This window comes from Salmo salar, chromosome 19, assembly GCF_965601325.2.
Source record: "Salmo salar chromosome 19, fSalSal1, whole genome shotgun sequence".
Classification (NCBI taxonomy): domain Eukaryota; kingdom Metazoa; phylum Chordata; class Actinopteri; order Salmoniformes; family Salmonidae; genus Salmo; species Salmo salar.
This window is the reverse complement of record NC_138309.1, coordinates 32,747,704-32,762,910: the sequence shown is the minus strand read 5'-3', so window position 1 is coordinate 32,762,910 and position 15,207 is coordinate 32,747,704. Positions and strand designations below refer to the sequence as shown.

The window sequence follows — 15,207 nt, the reverse complement described above, 5'->3', positions numbered from 1 at the left end:
TGTTTGGTTATGTAACTGAACAACCACTAGGTGGTGGCCTTGATCCATTAGATGGCATCAGTGATTGATATTTAACAGCCTGATAAATATGTTTATCCTAAACATTTAGGGGGGTAAACCGATACGTATACTCTAGGTTTTATCCTAAACATTTTTGGGTAACCCCCTATGTAAACCCTAGTCCATTCTCGTTTAACAAATAAATAAAACATGTATCAATAACACCTCTCATTCAATATATAAACATATATGTTTATATAATACCGTATTAAAAGACATTCCTTTTATAATAGACAATATATTCATGTTGATAAACAGGCATATTTAGATATAAAAAGCATTCATTATAATGTAATTTAACTCACCGTCAAAATTCTCCATGGGTGGATAAAAGATTCCCTGATTATCTTTTAGCTGTTCTGTCTACAGAGCTGCAAAGCTACTGTGTCCTAAATGAGAAAATGTAAGGACTCTCTACTTATAGGGTAGTATGGGGACAGGTATCCTCTTTGTTTAAGAGGTTGGCCTGATTGATTGCGACAACCACACCATGACACACCCTGAGAACGATTAAAAACAGTTTTCTGACCTTGGCCGACACAACACCCTCCTGTTTTCAGACAGTTGTTTCAACGACCTTACACACACACACACACACACACACACACACACACACACACACACACACACACACACACACACACACACACACACACACACACACACACACACACACACACACACACACACACAGAGAGAGAGAGACATAGGGCCCTAGGAAGAGATTTCATTCATTGAAGATAAATACACTTTTTTTTTTTTAAACCCTTTATTTTCTTCTAAAATGTTAACCTGTTAGGGCTAGGGGGCAGTATTGACACGGCCGGATAAAAAACGTACCCGATTTAATCTGGTTACTACTCCTGCCCAGTAACTAGAATATGCATATAATTATTGGCTTTGGATAGAAAACACCCTAAAGTTTCTAAAACTGTTTGAATGGTGTCTGTGAGTATAACAGAACTCATATGGCAGGCCAAAACCTGAGAAGATTCCATGCAGGAAGTGGCCTGTCTGACAAGTTCTTGTTCATCTTGGCTCTTTTTATTGAAGACTGAGGATCTTTGCTATAACGTGACACTTCCTACGGCTCCCATAGGCTCTCAGAGCCCGGGAAAAAGCGGAATGATATCGAGGCAGCCTCTGGCTGAAACACATTATCGCTTTTGGCAAGTGGCCGATCAGAGTACTATGGGCTTAGGCGCGTGTCCGAGTCGACCCCATGCTTTATTTTCTTTAGTCTGTTTACCTAAACGCAGATTCCCGGTTGGAATATTATCGCTTTTTTTATGAGAAAAATGGCATAAAAATTGATTTTAAACAGCGGTTGACATGCTTCGAAGTACGGTAATGGAATATTTAGATTTTTTTTGTCACGAATTGCGCCATGCTCGTCACCCTTATTTACCCTTTCGGATAGTGTCTTGAACGCACGAACAAAACGCCGCTATTTGGATATAACAATGGATTATTTGGGACCAAACCAACATTTGTTATTGAAGTAGAAGTCCTGGGAGTGCATTCTGACGAAGACAGCAAAGGTAATAACATTTTTCTTATAGTAAATCTGACTTTGGTGAGTGCTAAACTTGCTGGGTGTCTAAATAGCTAGCCCTGTGATGCCGGGCTATCTACTGAGAATATTGCAAAATGTGCTTTCACCGAAAAGCTATTTTAAAATCGGACATATCGAGTGCATAGAGGAGTTCTGTATCTATAATTCTTAAAATAATTGTTATGCTTTTTGTGAACGTTTATCGTGAGTAATTTAGTAAATTCACCGGCAGTGTTCGGTGGGAATGCTAGTCACATGCTAGTCACATGCTAATGTAAAAAGCTGGTTTTTGATATAAATATGAACTTGATTGAACAAAACATGCATGTATTGTTTAACCTCTTACATCTAGACGTTCCGCTAGCGGAACACCTGCTCCAATATCCAATGATAGGCGTGGCGCGAATTACAAATTCCTCAAAAATACAAAAACTTCAATTTTTCAAACATATGACTATTTCACAGCATTTTAAAGACAAGACTCTCCTTTATCTAACCACACTGTCCGATTTCAAAAAGGCTTTACAGCGAAAGCAAAACATTAGATTATGTCAGCAGAGTACCAAGCCAGAAATAATCAGACACCCATTTTTCAAGCTAGCATATAATGTCAGAAAAACCCAGAAGACAGCTAAATGCAGCACTAACCTTTGATGATCTTCATCAGATGACACACCTAGGACATTATGTTATACAATACATGCATGTTTTGTTCAATCAAGTTCATATTTATTTCAAAAAACAGCTTTTTACATTAGCAAACTTCCGGGGAATTCGCTAACAATTTACTAAATTACTCACGATAAACGTTCACAAAAAGCATAACAATTATTTTAAGAATTATAGATACAGAACTCCTCTATGCACTCGATATGTCCGATTTTAAAATAGCTTTTTGGTGAAAGCACATTTTGCAATCTTCTAAGTACATAGCCCAGCCATCACGGGCTAGCTATTTAGACACCCGGCAAGTTTAGCCTTCACCAAAATCAGATTTACTATTATAAAAGTTTGATTACCTTTTGTTGTCTTCGTCAGAATGCACTCCCAGGACTGCTACTTCAATAACAAATGTTGGTTTGGTCCCAAAATAATCCATCGTTATATCCGAATAGCAGCGTTTTGTTCGTGCGTCCCAGACACTATCCGAAATGGTAAATCAGGGTCGCGCATGGCGCAATTCGTGACAAAAAAATTCTAAATATTCCATTACCGTACTTCGAAGCATGTCAACCGCTGTTTAAAATCAATTTTTATGCAATTTATCTCGTAAAAAAGCGATAATATTCCGACCGGGAATCTCCTTTTCGGCAAACAGAGGAAAAATCACAAAGACGGGGGCGGCCAGGGCACGCGCCTAAGCCCACAGTCCCTTGATCGGCCACTTGAGAAAGGCGATAATGTGTTTCAGCCTGGGGCTGGGATGACGACATTCAGGTTTTTCCCGGGCTCTGAGCGCCCATGGAAGACGTAGGAAGTGTCACGTTAGAGCAGAAATCCTTTGTAAAAGATAGAGATGGCAAAGAAGTTCAAGAAATGGTCAGACAGGCCACTTCCTGTAAAGGAATCTCTCAGGTTTTGACCTGCCATTTGAGTTCTGTTATACTCACAGACACCATTCAAACAGTTTTAGAAACTTTGGAGTGTTTTCTATCCAAAGCCAATAATTATATGCATATTCTAGTTACTGGGCAGGAGTAGTAACCAGATTAAATCGGGTACGTTTTTTATCCAGCCGTGAAAATACTGCCCCCTAGCCATAACAGGTTAAACAAATGGGGACAAGAAATGTGAATTGTTTTGTTCTGAAGGAAAGTGTGCAATTGAGAGGAGTGATTACTGGGGAAGCGGTAAATGTGAAAGTTGATCAACTGAAGGGGAAGGTTCTCGGTGTTTGTGATGCTCGTCGTTTGGTACGACGCAGACAGGGTGGCATGAGTGGTGAAGCGGAAGAGTCGTTGTCTGTCCTTTTGAGTTTTGATGTTGAGTCTTTGGCCGACAAAGTGTTGTTAGGATATATACGTTTTTGTGCCGCGTACATTACGTTGAACGCGGTTACAGGTGTCAAGCTTATGGGCATGTGGCAGCAGTGTGTAGGAGGGAGGTTCCTAGGTGTGAGAAGTGTGCAGAAGGGCATGAGACAAAGGAATGTGTAGCATTGGGGAAAGAAGTGGTAAGTGTTAATATGATATGGGGGGTATGATATTTATGCCTCTGTAACTTTCTTATTGATCATTATTAAAAAATGGGGGGGACTATGTACAAGAAGTGCTGTAATTTCTAAATGGTTCACCCGATATGGATTAAAATACAGAAAAATTTTAACTGACAGTCTGCACTTTAACCTCATAGTCATTGTATCATTTCAAAGTGCTGGAGTACAGACCCAAAACCCCCAAAAATGGTCACTGACCCAGTACTTTTGGAGCTCACTGTATTTACCACAATTCCTCCTTCCATTCCCGTGGCTCTGGATGGAATACATTCTGCCATGATAGTTTTCCCCGATGACAAACAGACAGACAGTAGAGGTAAAAATTCAGAGGCATAGGATGAAGTCAACAGACAACCACTAAAGGGGAGGGAAGAAAATAGGTAAACAATTACATTCAAGATAATAGTGATGTGGTGTTTCAAAAAAAGCTTAGTTCTGAAGTTAATCCTGTTAAATGATAACTTTACTTTCTTATTCTGTCCCTTACCTTTTTCACTTTTAAAGGAAAGATTCATGGAGCAATTTTAGGCTGAAACTCTAAACTAGCCATCAAGACAAGCATGCTGTGTGGTCATATTGAAGTCATTAGTGTGACTAAAAACAGGTGGTTGTTGTATTACAGTCCTTCTGAATAGACAATTAGACATCCACAGGGGTGGATGTCTAATTGCTGCATTTAGGTAAGCTGCATTTAGGTACGTCTTCACTTGGTTAAAAAGCGTAAAGTCTTGTTCCTCTAAATGCATTGTCCGATTTACAATAGGCTTTACAGCGAAAGCATGACATGCGATTGTTTGAGGATGGCGCCCCACATCAAAATATTTTTCAACCAGCACATGCTTCATAAAATCACAAATAGCGATTAAATATTCACTTACTCTTTGAAAATCTTCCTCTGATTTGCAATCCAAAGGGTCCCAGCTACAACATGCATAGTCGTTTTGTTAGATAAAATCCTTCTTTATAACCCAAAAAGTAAGTTTAATTGGCGCCATCGAGTTGAGTAATCCACTCGTTCAACATGCAGAGGAAGGAATCCAAAAAGCTATCGCTAAACTTTGTTTCAACAAGTCAAAATATGTTTCCATTTAATCCTCAGGTACCCTAAAATGTAATTAAATTATAATATTTTATAGGGAAAGAAGTATGTTCAATAGAAAAGCAAAATTAGCAGGTGCACGTCCTCTTCGCTGAGCGCGCACAGACTGATTTCCAACTCTGACTCCCAGTACCGAAACTCAAAATTCTTACTCGTTTGGAAAGAAACAAGCCTGAAACCTTGAACAAATTCTGTTGACATCTAGTGGAAGCCATAGGAATTGCAATCTGGGAGCTGGATTTGGATATGACCCTATACGTTCCATTGGAAGAGCATGGTCTCTCAAAAGAATAACATTCTGGTTGTTTTTTCTTTGGATTTTCTCCTACCATATCTATTGTGTTATAGTCTCATACATTATTTTAACATTTCTACAAACTTCAAAGTGTTTTCTATCCAATGGTACCAATTATATGCATATGCTGGCTTCTTTGGGCACATCAGTCAGACAGGAAGTGGAGAAAAATAGACCCTAGCCTTTAAACAGCTTATAAGCAGACCTTCAAAAAAACGCATTTACCATAGTGAATGAACAAATAAACAAAAACAGCACATAAAATTCTGACGTGTTGTGTTTGAGATTAAATAACATCAAAAGATCTTAAAATATAGTGCAGAGTTTATTTAGTTTTCCAAAACAAAGTGAAATCTTAGACAGGGGTAATGAGAGTTATATGACTATTTTCCAGACAATTTCACATCTAGTGTTTAGGGCAGTTGTTTCTTTCTTCACTGAATATCTGTTTACAATGCATTTGCCATTTGACACTAAAGAAAAGAGGTGTCGTGTGTTAGTTGTTGGCGATGTAGATAGTCTTGTATCTCTCGATGAGGTCAATGTCCCTCTCCAGCTGCTTCATCTCCAGCTCCAGACGCTCCTTGCGGTACTTCTTAGGGGTGGTGTCCGTGACAACAGAGAGTCCCTGGTACTGATGGTGCAGCTCCCCCCAGTTCATCTTCAAGCCCTGGACAGAGGATGATCCATCAATCACACAGGCTAAGAGATGAGCTTTCCATTATTGCTCAGGAACAATGAATTATCAATGAGCCTGTGTATGTCAGCGTAATATTTATTCTCGGTAATACTAATTACCCCACCAAAGACAGCTTAAAAAAAGTATAGTTGGTCATAAGAGACTTTATATGGGCAAATAAAACTCATAGAATAAAAAGGAATGTTTCACATCTTCCTAAGTTAGAGGGTGGTTTTAAGTGTCTATTTTCTAAGGATAAAGCTAAGAACATTATCAACTTCATAGTTAAGAACGCTATAACAATATGGAAGAAAATGAAACGTATTCTACAATAACCAATATCACTTCCTAAAAACACAACCCTATGGAACAATCCTTGGATAGCTTTTCAGAATTCACAGATAAATTGGTCCACATGGAAAACTAAAGGCATAAATGACATGGTAATATGAAAATACATTTATTTCCATGACAGAATTAAAAAGCAATTTTGGACTGACCAATGTAGATATTTTCAAATACATGCAACTTCAAAGTTTCATACCAAGAAATTTCGTTTTGAAATCTTTTGGACATCTGAGCAATCTTGAGGGAACCCTATTCGAGTTAGAAAAGGATATTCATATGATAGGTAAGATATATAAAATCTTGCAGAGAGCCTATCCAACTGACAATCTCTTAGAAAAAAAGATAAACTACTGGAACTGTAACGGTTGTCGTATGGAGTAGACCAAGGCGCAGCGGGTTGAGTGCTCATATTTACTTAGAGACACGTAACAGAAACAAGAAAACGAATGAACGACAAACAGTCTTGCAGGCTACACACAGCAATGCAAAAACAACTTCCCACAAAAGACAGGTGAAAAAAGGGCTATCTAAGTATGACTCCCAATCAGCAACAACGATGTACAGCTGTTCCTGATTGAGAGCCATACCAGGCCAACAAAGAAATACACAACATAGAAAAACCATAGAAATACAAAACATAGAACAATACCCAAAAACCCGGAACACATAAAACAAACACCCCTCTTACATAAATACATATCCCAACAAACCCTGAACCACATAAAACAAACACCCCCTGCCACGTCCTGACCAAACTACAATAACAAATAACCCCTTTACTAGTCAGGATGTGTGTAACGCTTTCGTTTGGAGAAGTAGCGGAGTCAGGCGCAGGACACAGGGATAAGTGCAAACAAACGTGTTTACTCAAATACCACAATCAAAATTCTCCCACAGCAAAATAACAGGGTTGGGAGAAACACCTCCAACAACCACCAAACATGAACAATCACAGACAAGACAAAAAGGGAAGCCAGTGGGTTAAATAAGGAACATAATCAGGGAATTGAAAACAGACGCGCTCCTTGACGCGTGGCTCCAGCAGCGCGCCGACACCAGCCTCGGGGACGACCCGGAGGACGGGGCGCAGGATGATCCGGGCGGAAGTGGTGAAACTCCTGGATTAACGATGGGTCCAGGATGTCCTCCGCCGGTACCCAGCATCGCTCCTCCGGGCTGTACCCCTCCCACTCCACGAGGTACTGAAGGCCCCTCGCCCGACGTCTGGAGTCCATAATGGCTCGTACTGTGTACACCGGGGCCCCCTCGATGTCCAGAGGGGGCGGAGGAACCTCCAGCACCTCAGGCTGCTGGAGCGGACCTGCCACCCCCGGCCTGAGGAGAGACACATGGAACGAGGGGTTAATATGATAATCAGGGGGGAGTTGTAACCTATAACAAACCTCGTTCAGTCTCCTCAGGACTTTGAATGGCCCCACAAACCGCGGACCCAGCTTCCGGCAGGGCAGGTGAAGGGGCAGGTTTCGGGTCGAGAGCCAGACCCGATCCCCCGGTGCATAAACCGGGGCCTCACTGCGGTGGCTGTCGGCACTGGCTCATTGTAGTCGTACATGGGCAGCGTTCCATGTCTCCTCCGAGTGCCGAAACCATTCATCCACCGCAGGAGCCTCGATCTGGCTCTGATGCCATGGTGCCAGGACCGGCTAATAACCCAGCACACACTGAAAAGGGGTAAGATTAGTAGAATAGTGGCAGAGGGAGTTTTGGGCCATCTCCTCCCAGGGGATAAACGACGCCCACTCCCCCAGCCGGTCCTGGCAATAGGACCGCAGAAACCTACCCACCTCTTGGTTGACTCTTTTCATCTGTCCGTTGCTCTAGGGGTGGAAACCTGAGGCTGACCGAGACCCCCAGGCGTTCCATAAACGCCCTCCAGACTCTAGACGTAAATTGGGGACCCCGATCAGACACTATGTCCTCAGGCACCCCGTAGTGCCGGAATACATGGGTGAACAGGGCCTCAGCAGTTTGTAGAGCCGTAGGGAGACCGGGCAAAGGAAGGAGACGGCAGGACTTAGAAAACCGATCCACAACGACCAGGATCATGGTGTTACCCCGTGACGGGGGAAGATCCGTCACGAACTCCACCGATAGGTGTGTCCACGGTCGTTGCGGAACGGGAAGGGGTTGTAATTTCCCTCTGGGCAGATGTCTAGGTCTTGCACTGTGCGCATACCGAACAGGAGGAGACATAAACCCTCACGTCCTTAGCTAATGTGGGCCACCAGTACTTCCCTGCAAGGCAGCGCACCGTCCGACCGATACCAGGATGACCAGAGGAGGGTGATGTGTGGGCCCAACAGATCAAACGATCGCGGACATCAAACGGAACGTACACGCGCCCAACGGGACACTGGGGGGAGTGGGTTCTGCACGTGACGCCCGTTCGATGTCCGTGTCCACCTCCCATACCACCGGTGCCACCAGGCAAGAAGCTGGAATTATGGGAGTGGGCTCCGTGGACCGCTCCTCTGTATCATACAGCCGGGACAGTGCGTATGCCTTCACGTTCTGGGAACCTGGTTTGTAGGAGAGGGTGAAAACAAAGCGTGTGAAAAACATGGCCCAACTTGCCTGGCGAGGGTTCAGTCTCCTCGCTGCCCAAATGCACTCCAGACTTCGGTGATCAGTCCAAATGAGGAAAGGGTGTCTAGCCCCCTCAAGCCAATGTCTCCACGCCTTCAGAGCCCCGACAACAGCCAACAACTCCCTATCTCCCACATCATAGTTTCACTCCGCCGGACTGAGCCTCTTCGAAAAGAAAGCACAGGGCGGAGTTTTCGTGGCTTACCCGAGCGCTGAGATAGCACAGCCCCTATTCCAGCCCCTATTCCAGCCTCGGACGCGTCCACCTCAACTATGAACGCTAAGGAGGGATCAGGATGCGCTAGCACTGGAGCCGTGGTAAACAGAGCCTTCAGGTGACCAAAAGCCCTGTCCGCCTCAGCCGACCACTGCAGTCGCACCGTTCCCCCCTTAAGCAAGGAGGTAATGGGAGCCGCCACCTGCCCAAAACCCCGGATAAACCTCCGGTAGTAGTTGGCAAACCCTAAAAACCGCTGCACCTCCTTTACCGTGGTTGGAGTCGGCCAATTATGCATGGCTGAAATGCGGTCATTCTCCATCTCCACCCCTGATGCGGAAAAACGGTACCCTAGGAAGGAGATGGACTGTTGAAAGAACAGACATTTCTCCGCTTTGATGTAAAGGTCATGCTCCAACAGTTGACCAAGCACCATGCGTACAAGGGACACATGCTCGGCGCGGGTAGTGGAGTATATTAGAATGTCATCTATATACACCACTACACCCCGCCCGTGCAGGTCCCTGAAGATCTCATCCACAAAGGATTGGAAGACGGATGGAGCATTCATTACCCCATACGGCATGACGAGGTACTCATAGTGCCCAGAAGTGGTGCTAAATGCCGTCTTCCACTCATCCCCTCCCCGGATACGCACCAGGTTGTACGCACTCCTGAGGTCCAATTTTGTGAAGAAGCGCGCCCTGTGCAATGACTGTCATACTAGTGATGAGAGGCAGCGGGTAACTGTATTTTACCGTAATCTGGTTCAAACCTCAATAGTCAATGCACGGGCGTAAACCTCCATCCTTCTTCTTCACAAAAAAGAAACTCGAGGAGACAGGTGAAGTAGAGGGCCGAATGTATCCTTGTCCCAGAGATTCGGTGACATATGTCTCCATAGCCACCGTCTCCTCCTGTGACAGAGGATACATGTGACTCCTGGGAAGTGCAGCGCCCACCCGGAGATTTATCGTACAATCCCCCGGTCGATGGGGTGGTAATTGAGTCGCCTTCTTTTTACAGAAGGCGATTGCCAAATCGGCATATTCGGGGGGAATGTGCATGGTGGAAACCTGGTTTGGACTTTCCACTGTAGTGGCACCTAAGGAAACACCTACACACCTCCCTGAACTCTGACAGGACCATCCCTTGAGAGCCCTCTGTTGCCACGAAATAGTAGGATCATGAGAAGCTGGGGGATGGAACTAACGGACCCCGATCCGGACGTCCGCGGGAGGCCAACAGGTTATCCAGCCGGATAGATAAGTCCACCAGCTGGTCCAGGTTGAGGGTGGTGTCCCTGCAGGCTAGCTCCCTACGAACGTCCTCTCGCAAACTACACCTGTCGTGGTCGATCAGGGCCCGCTCATTCCATCCCGCGCCCACCGCCAAAGTTCTAAAGTCCAGCGCAAACTCCTGAGCGCTCCTCATCCCGTCTTAAATGAAACAAGCGCTCCCCCGCCGCTCTCCCTTCAGGTGGATGATCAAATACTACCCGAAAGTGGCGGGAGAAGTCCTCGTAGTCATCCAGAGTCGGGCCTTCCCTTCCCCAGATGGGGTTGGCCCACTCCAGGGCTTTACCAGTCAGACAGGAGATGAGGGCGCTCACTCTCTCGCGTCCCGAAGGGGCCGGCTGGACAGCTGCCAGGTAGAGCTCCAGCTGGAGTAGGAACCCCTGGCACAAAACAAAACGAACAGGGAAACAGATCGGTGTGACTAGTAAGACGGTGACGTCGACCTCCGAACGCCGCCCGAACAAGGAGAGGGGCCGACTTCGGCGAAAGTCGTGATAGGAACCAAGACTTAAATAACTGATAATAGTACAAGATGGAGGAAATGTTGGAACATAACAAACAAAATGACAGTTAACCTCTCTAGGGTAGGTGGCACCAAATCGTCCCACCTACGTAACAGCCAGTGTAATCCCGTGGCGCGTTATTCAAATACCTCAAAAATGCAAAAACTTAAATTTTTCAAACATATGACTATTTTACACCATTTTAAAGACAAGACTCTCATTAATCTAACCACACTGTCCGATTTCAAAAAGGCTTTACAACGAAAGCAAAACATTAGATTATGTCAGCAGAGTACCAAGCCAGAAATAATCAGACACCCATTTTTCAAGCTAGCATATAATGTCACATAAACCCAAACCACAGCTAAATGCAGCACTAACCTTTGATGATCTTCATCAGATGACAACCCTAGGACATTATGTTATACAATACATGCATGTTTTGTTCAATCAAGTTCATATTTATATCAAAAACCAGCTTTTTACATTAGCATGTGACTAGCATGTGACTAGCATTCCCACCGAACACTGCCGGTGAATTTACTAAATTACTCACGATAAACGTTCACAAAAAGCATAACAATTATTTTAAGAATTATAGATACAGAACTCCTCTATGCACTCGATATGTCCGATTTTAAAATAGCTTTTCGGTGAAAGCACATTTTGCAATATTCTCAGTAGATAGCCCGGCATCACAGGGCAAGCTATTTAGACACCCAGCAAATGTAGCACTCACCAAAGTCAGATTTACTATAAGAAAAATGTTATTACCTTTGCTGTCTTCGTCAGAATGCACTCCCAGGACTTCTACTTCAATAACAAATGTTGGTATGGTTCAAAATAATCCATAGTTATATCCAAACAGCGGCGTTTTGTTCGTGCGTTCAAGACACTATCCGAAAGGGTAAATAAGGGTGACGAGCATGGCGCAATTCGTGACAAAAAAATTCTAAATATTCCATTACCGTACTTCGAAGCATGTCAACCGCTGTTTAAAATCAATTTTTATGCAATTTTTCTCATAAAAAAGCGATAATATTCCGACCGGGAATCTGCGTTTAGGTAAACAGACGAAAGAAAATAAAGCATTCGGTCGACTCGGGCACGCGCCTAAGCCCATAGTACTCTGATCGGCCACTTGCCAAAAGCGATAATGTGTTTCAGCCAGAGGCTGCCTCGATATCGTTCAGCTTTTTCCCGGGCTCTGCGAGCCTATGGGAGCCGTAGGAAGTGTCACGTTAGAGCAAAGATCCTCAGTCTTCAATAAAAAGAGCCAAGATGAAACACAACTTCTCAGACAGGCCACTTCCTGCATGGAATCTTCTCAGGTTTTGGCCTGCCATTTGAGTTCTGTTATACTCACAGACACCATTCAAACAGTTTTAGAAACTTTAGGGTGTTTTCTATCCAAAGCCAATAATTATATGCATATTCTAGTTACTGGGCAGGAGTAGTAACCAGATTAAATCGGGTACGTTTTTTATCCGGCCGTGTCAATACTGCCCCCTAGCCCTAACAGGTTAACAGAAATGTACGCTTAATCCAGTAGAAACTAATGTAAGGTATATAATTTATTACACAAGACAAAATTCACAACTTCTGCTGCACAACGGCAGAGTCATGTCTTAAGTATAAAACTAACAATGGCTCAATAATACATGCCTTTTCGAAAAGTTATGGGTGGTGTTAGAAAGTTCGCTGTCAGAAGTATTACAATGTACAATTACTTTTAATCCATCTGTCTGCATATTTCAAGACAAGGCATATGAGGGTGCAGTGAGATACCTGTATACTTAACTGGAAATCAACCAATCCTCGTTAACACAAATTACTACATGGAACTCTATTCCACATCAAGTAACTGACGCAAGCAGTAAAATTTGATTTCAAAAACAGATTAAAAAACACCTTATGGAACAGCGGGGACTGTGAAGCAACACAAACATTGGCACACACACACACACACACACACACACACACACACACACACACACACACACACACACACACACACACACACACACACACACACACACACACACACACACGATAACATACACACTATACATACACATGGATTTAGTACTGTAGATATGTTGTAGTGGTGGAGTTGGGGCCTGAGGGCATACAGTGTGTTGTGAAATCTGTGAATGTATTGTAATGTTTTTAAAATTGTATAAACTGCCTTAATTTTGCTGGACCCCAGGAAGAATGGGGATCCATAATAAATACAAATACAAATTATTTATTATCCAAATGTTGAAAGTGAGTGGGCGATGGAGGAAACAAAATGGTGCAGTTTGAGGCCATGGAGATGGGGGTGTGAGTAGTTGGGTCTGGGCTGGGGTGATGTTGTGGCTGTTTGTATGCATCTGTATGTTGTCGTTTGTATGTGTATGTTTTGTATTATAATTATTTTTTAATCATAAATAAAATATATATATTTTTTTTATTGTAATGCCCTTCCGTGTTCCAAAAATTAACAGACACAAATCTTACCCCTTCTCTCACACCATTCATTCAATTTGAATGTATGCTGGTGCTTTGTAAGCCTATTCATCATTTGATACATTGTTCAAATATTGAATCTTATCTAAATGACTAATCAACTAAAACACATACATGAATGTAATGAAACTTTATGAATAATTCTAGGTCAGATTCTATTGGCTTGGTTCTAAGGACCTAAGTGGTTTACCTGTAGGATGTTGTTTCGCTCATCCTCAGAGAGCTGTTTCATGGTGCCCTGTCTCATGTGTTCCTTGACAAAGCTGTCATACTCATCCTGAGCCCTCCTCACCTCCTCAGTGCGATGCTGCAAGTACTCAGGGATCTTTCCAAAGTCCTAGGGAGGGAATGGGAAAATAGTTATGTTGAGCTCCTCTTCAGTTCAGTTCAAATAGTTTGAGTGTCTTTGTGCAATAAGCATATAAGTATCTTTCTTTGAATAGCAATCAAAATATTGGACAAATTCACTATCTGCTTGACAGACAAAGCAAAATCAGTATTTGCATATGTAATGATAAGTTCACCTTTTTCTTGATGTACTTTGGGAGTAGTCCTGAATTTTCCAGGAGCTGTTTGTCTCCAGTTTTAGTGTCGGCATAGATAGGCTGTGGCTTTTTTGGCACTGCCATGATGTTCTCAAAGGCGTTTGTCTTTACAAAGTCCTTTTGGGTGTGAATGCCCATAAGTGGGTTGTCCGCTTTGGCAGGTATTTGTGGTTTTTTGAAAGTCTCATCATCCAAATATGAAAATGGTTGCTCTAAGGGTATAACAACATAGACACAGAGTTAGGAAATGACCTCCAAACAAAGTGATATTGAGATGTAATCTCATCCTATTGCTTACTTTCAGGAAGTTTGGGTTCCTTGGAGTGCTTGAGCAGATATTTCTCTGGAGAGGGCAAGTCTACTTTTACTGGTCCCATAGTCTTGTTGGTAGCCTTATTCAGCATTTTCTCATGCTTAACTTGTGCCCTAAACGTTGACACATACCTTGACAATGGAATAAAAAAGACAAGATTGATAGATTATTACAGAACATGGCATGAGTCAGAAACCATGTGCAGTCTTTTTCATTGTGCAGGTTGTGGCAGCAAAGTATCTCCATACATTCCTAATACACAGAAACATAGACTAAATAAATATATGTGGCTAGCTGGGTACAGTAAAAATGCCATCGGCTGAGTGCGGTGCAAATAAATTTAGCTAGCTACAATGTAGCCTACATACAGTTACGTTGTTAGCTAGCTACGTTAGCTAGCTATAGGCAGTTCAGTCAGCCATACCTTGGTGGTTTCTCTATTTTAACCTCCTCCCTTGGAATAAGGTTGTAAATACTTTCTGTTGGATACATAGTGGTCGACATATTTCTGGAATATGCACCTTTTTTTTGAAGCAAATAATAGCTAGCTAGTCAACTGTAGCTGGCTCTACATTCGAATTTCTGGAATGTTTTGTTTGACAAGTTCCCTGGGCAACAGTTGCTGGGCAACTGTCGCGGAATGACTGCGACATCAGCATCAACGTGCTTCAATCTTAGGGCTGTCTACGCCGATGTCAGAGCACTCCCGTTTTAGCGTGGCAGAGCGCAGAATAACTGACCCTCAAGACGCATCGAATATGGCCGGTGTCATTAAACGTCGGTAAAAAAACGTCATTAAATTGTTGCCAGCAGCACGGTTACAGTCTCCAACGCTCTGGATAACATGAAAAACCCCTAACCAGCTCTGCTTGGGCGAGCAAAATGGTCAGAGTGAGGTATTCTCTCATTTTTTTCTGGAAGTTACTAGCAAGCTAGCTAACTTTAGACAGTTAGCTCGGGTG

At 43.2% G+C, this 15,207-nt stretch overlaps 1 protein-coding gene across 1 annotated transcript; it reads right to left on the bottom strand.

The window, feature by feature from the left end:
- Positions 1-5,533: 5,533 nt before the first annotated feature.
- Positions 5,534-14,880, bottom strand: enkur (enkurin, TRPC channel interacting protein). Its single transcript, NM_001141496.1, is given in 5 exon segments — positions 5,534-5,894; positions 13,578-13,724; positions 13,912-14,144; positions 14,231-14,376; positions 14,670-14,880. Coding segments are annotated over 5 exon segments (780 nt in total). The 5' UTR covers positions 14,750-14,880; the 3' UTR covers positions 5,534-5,720.
- Between the last annotated feature and the right edge of the window lie 327 nt (positions 14,881-15,207).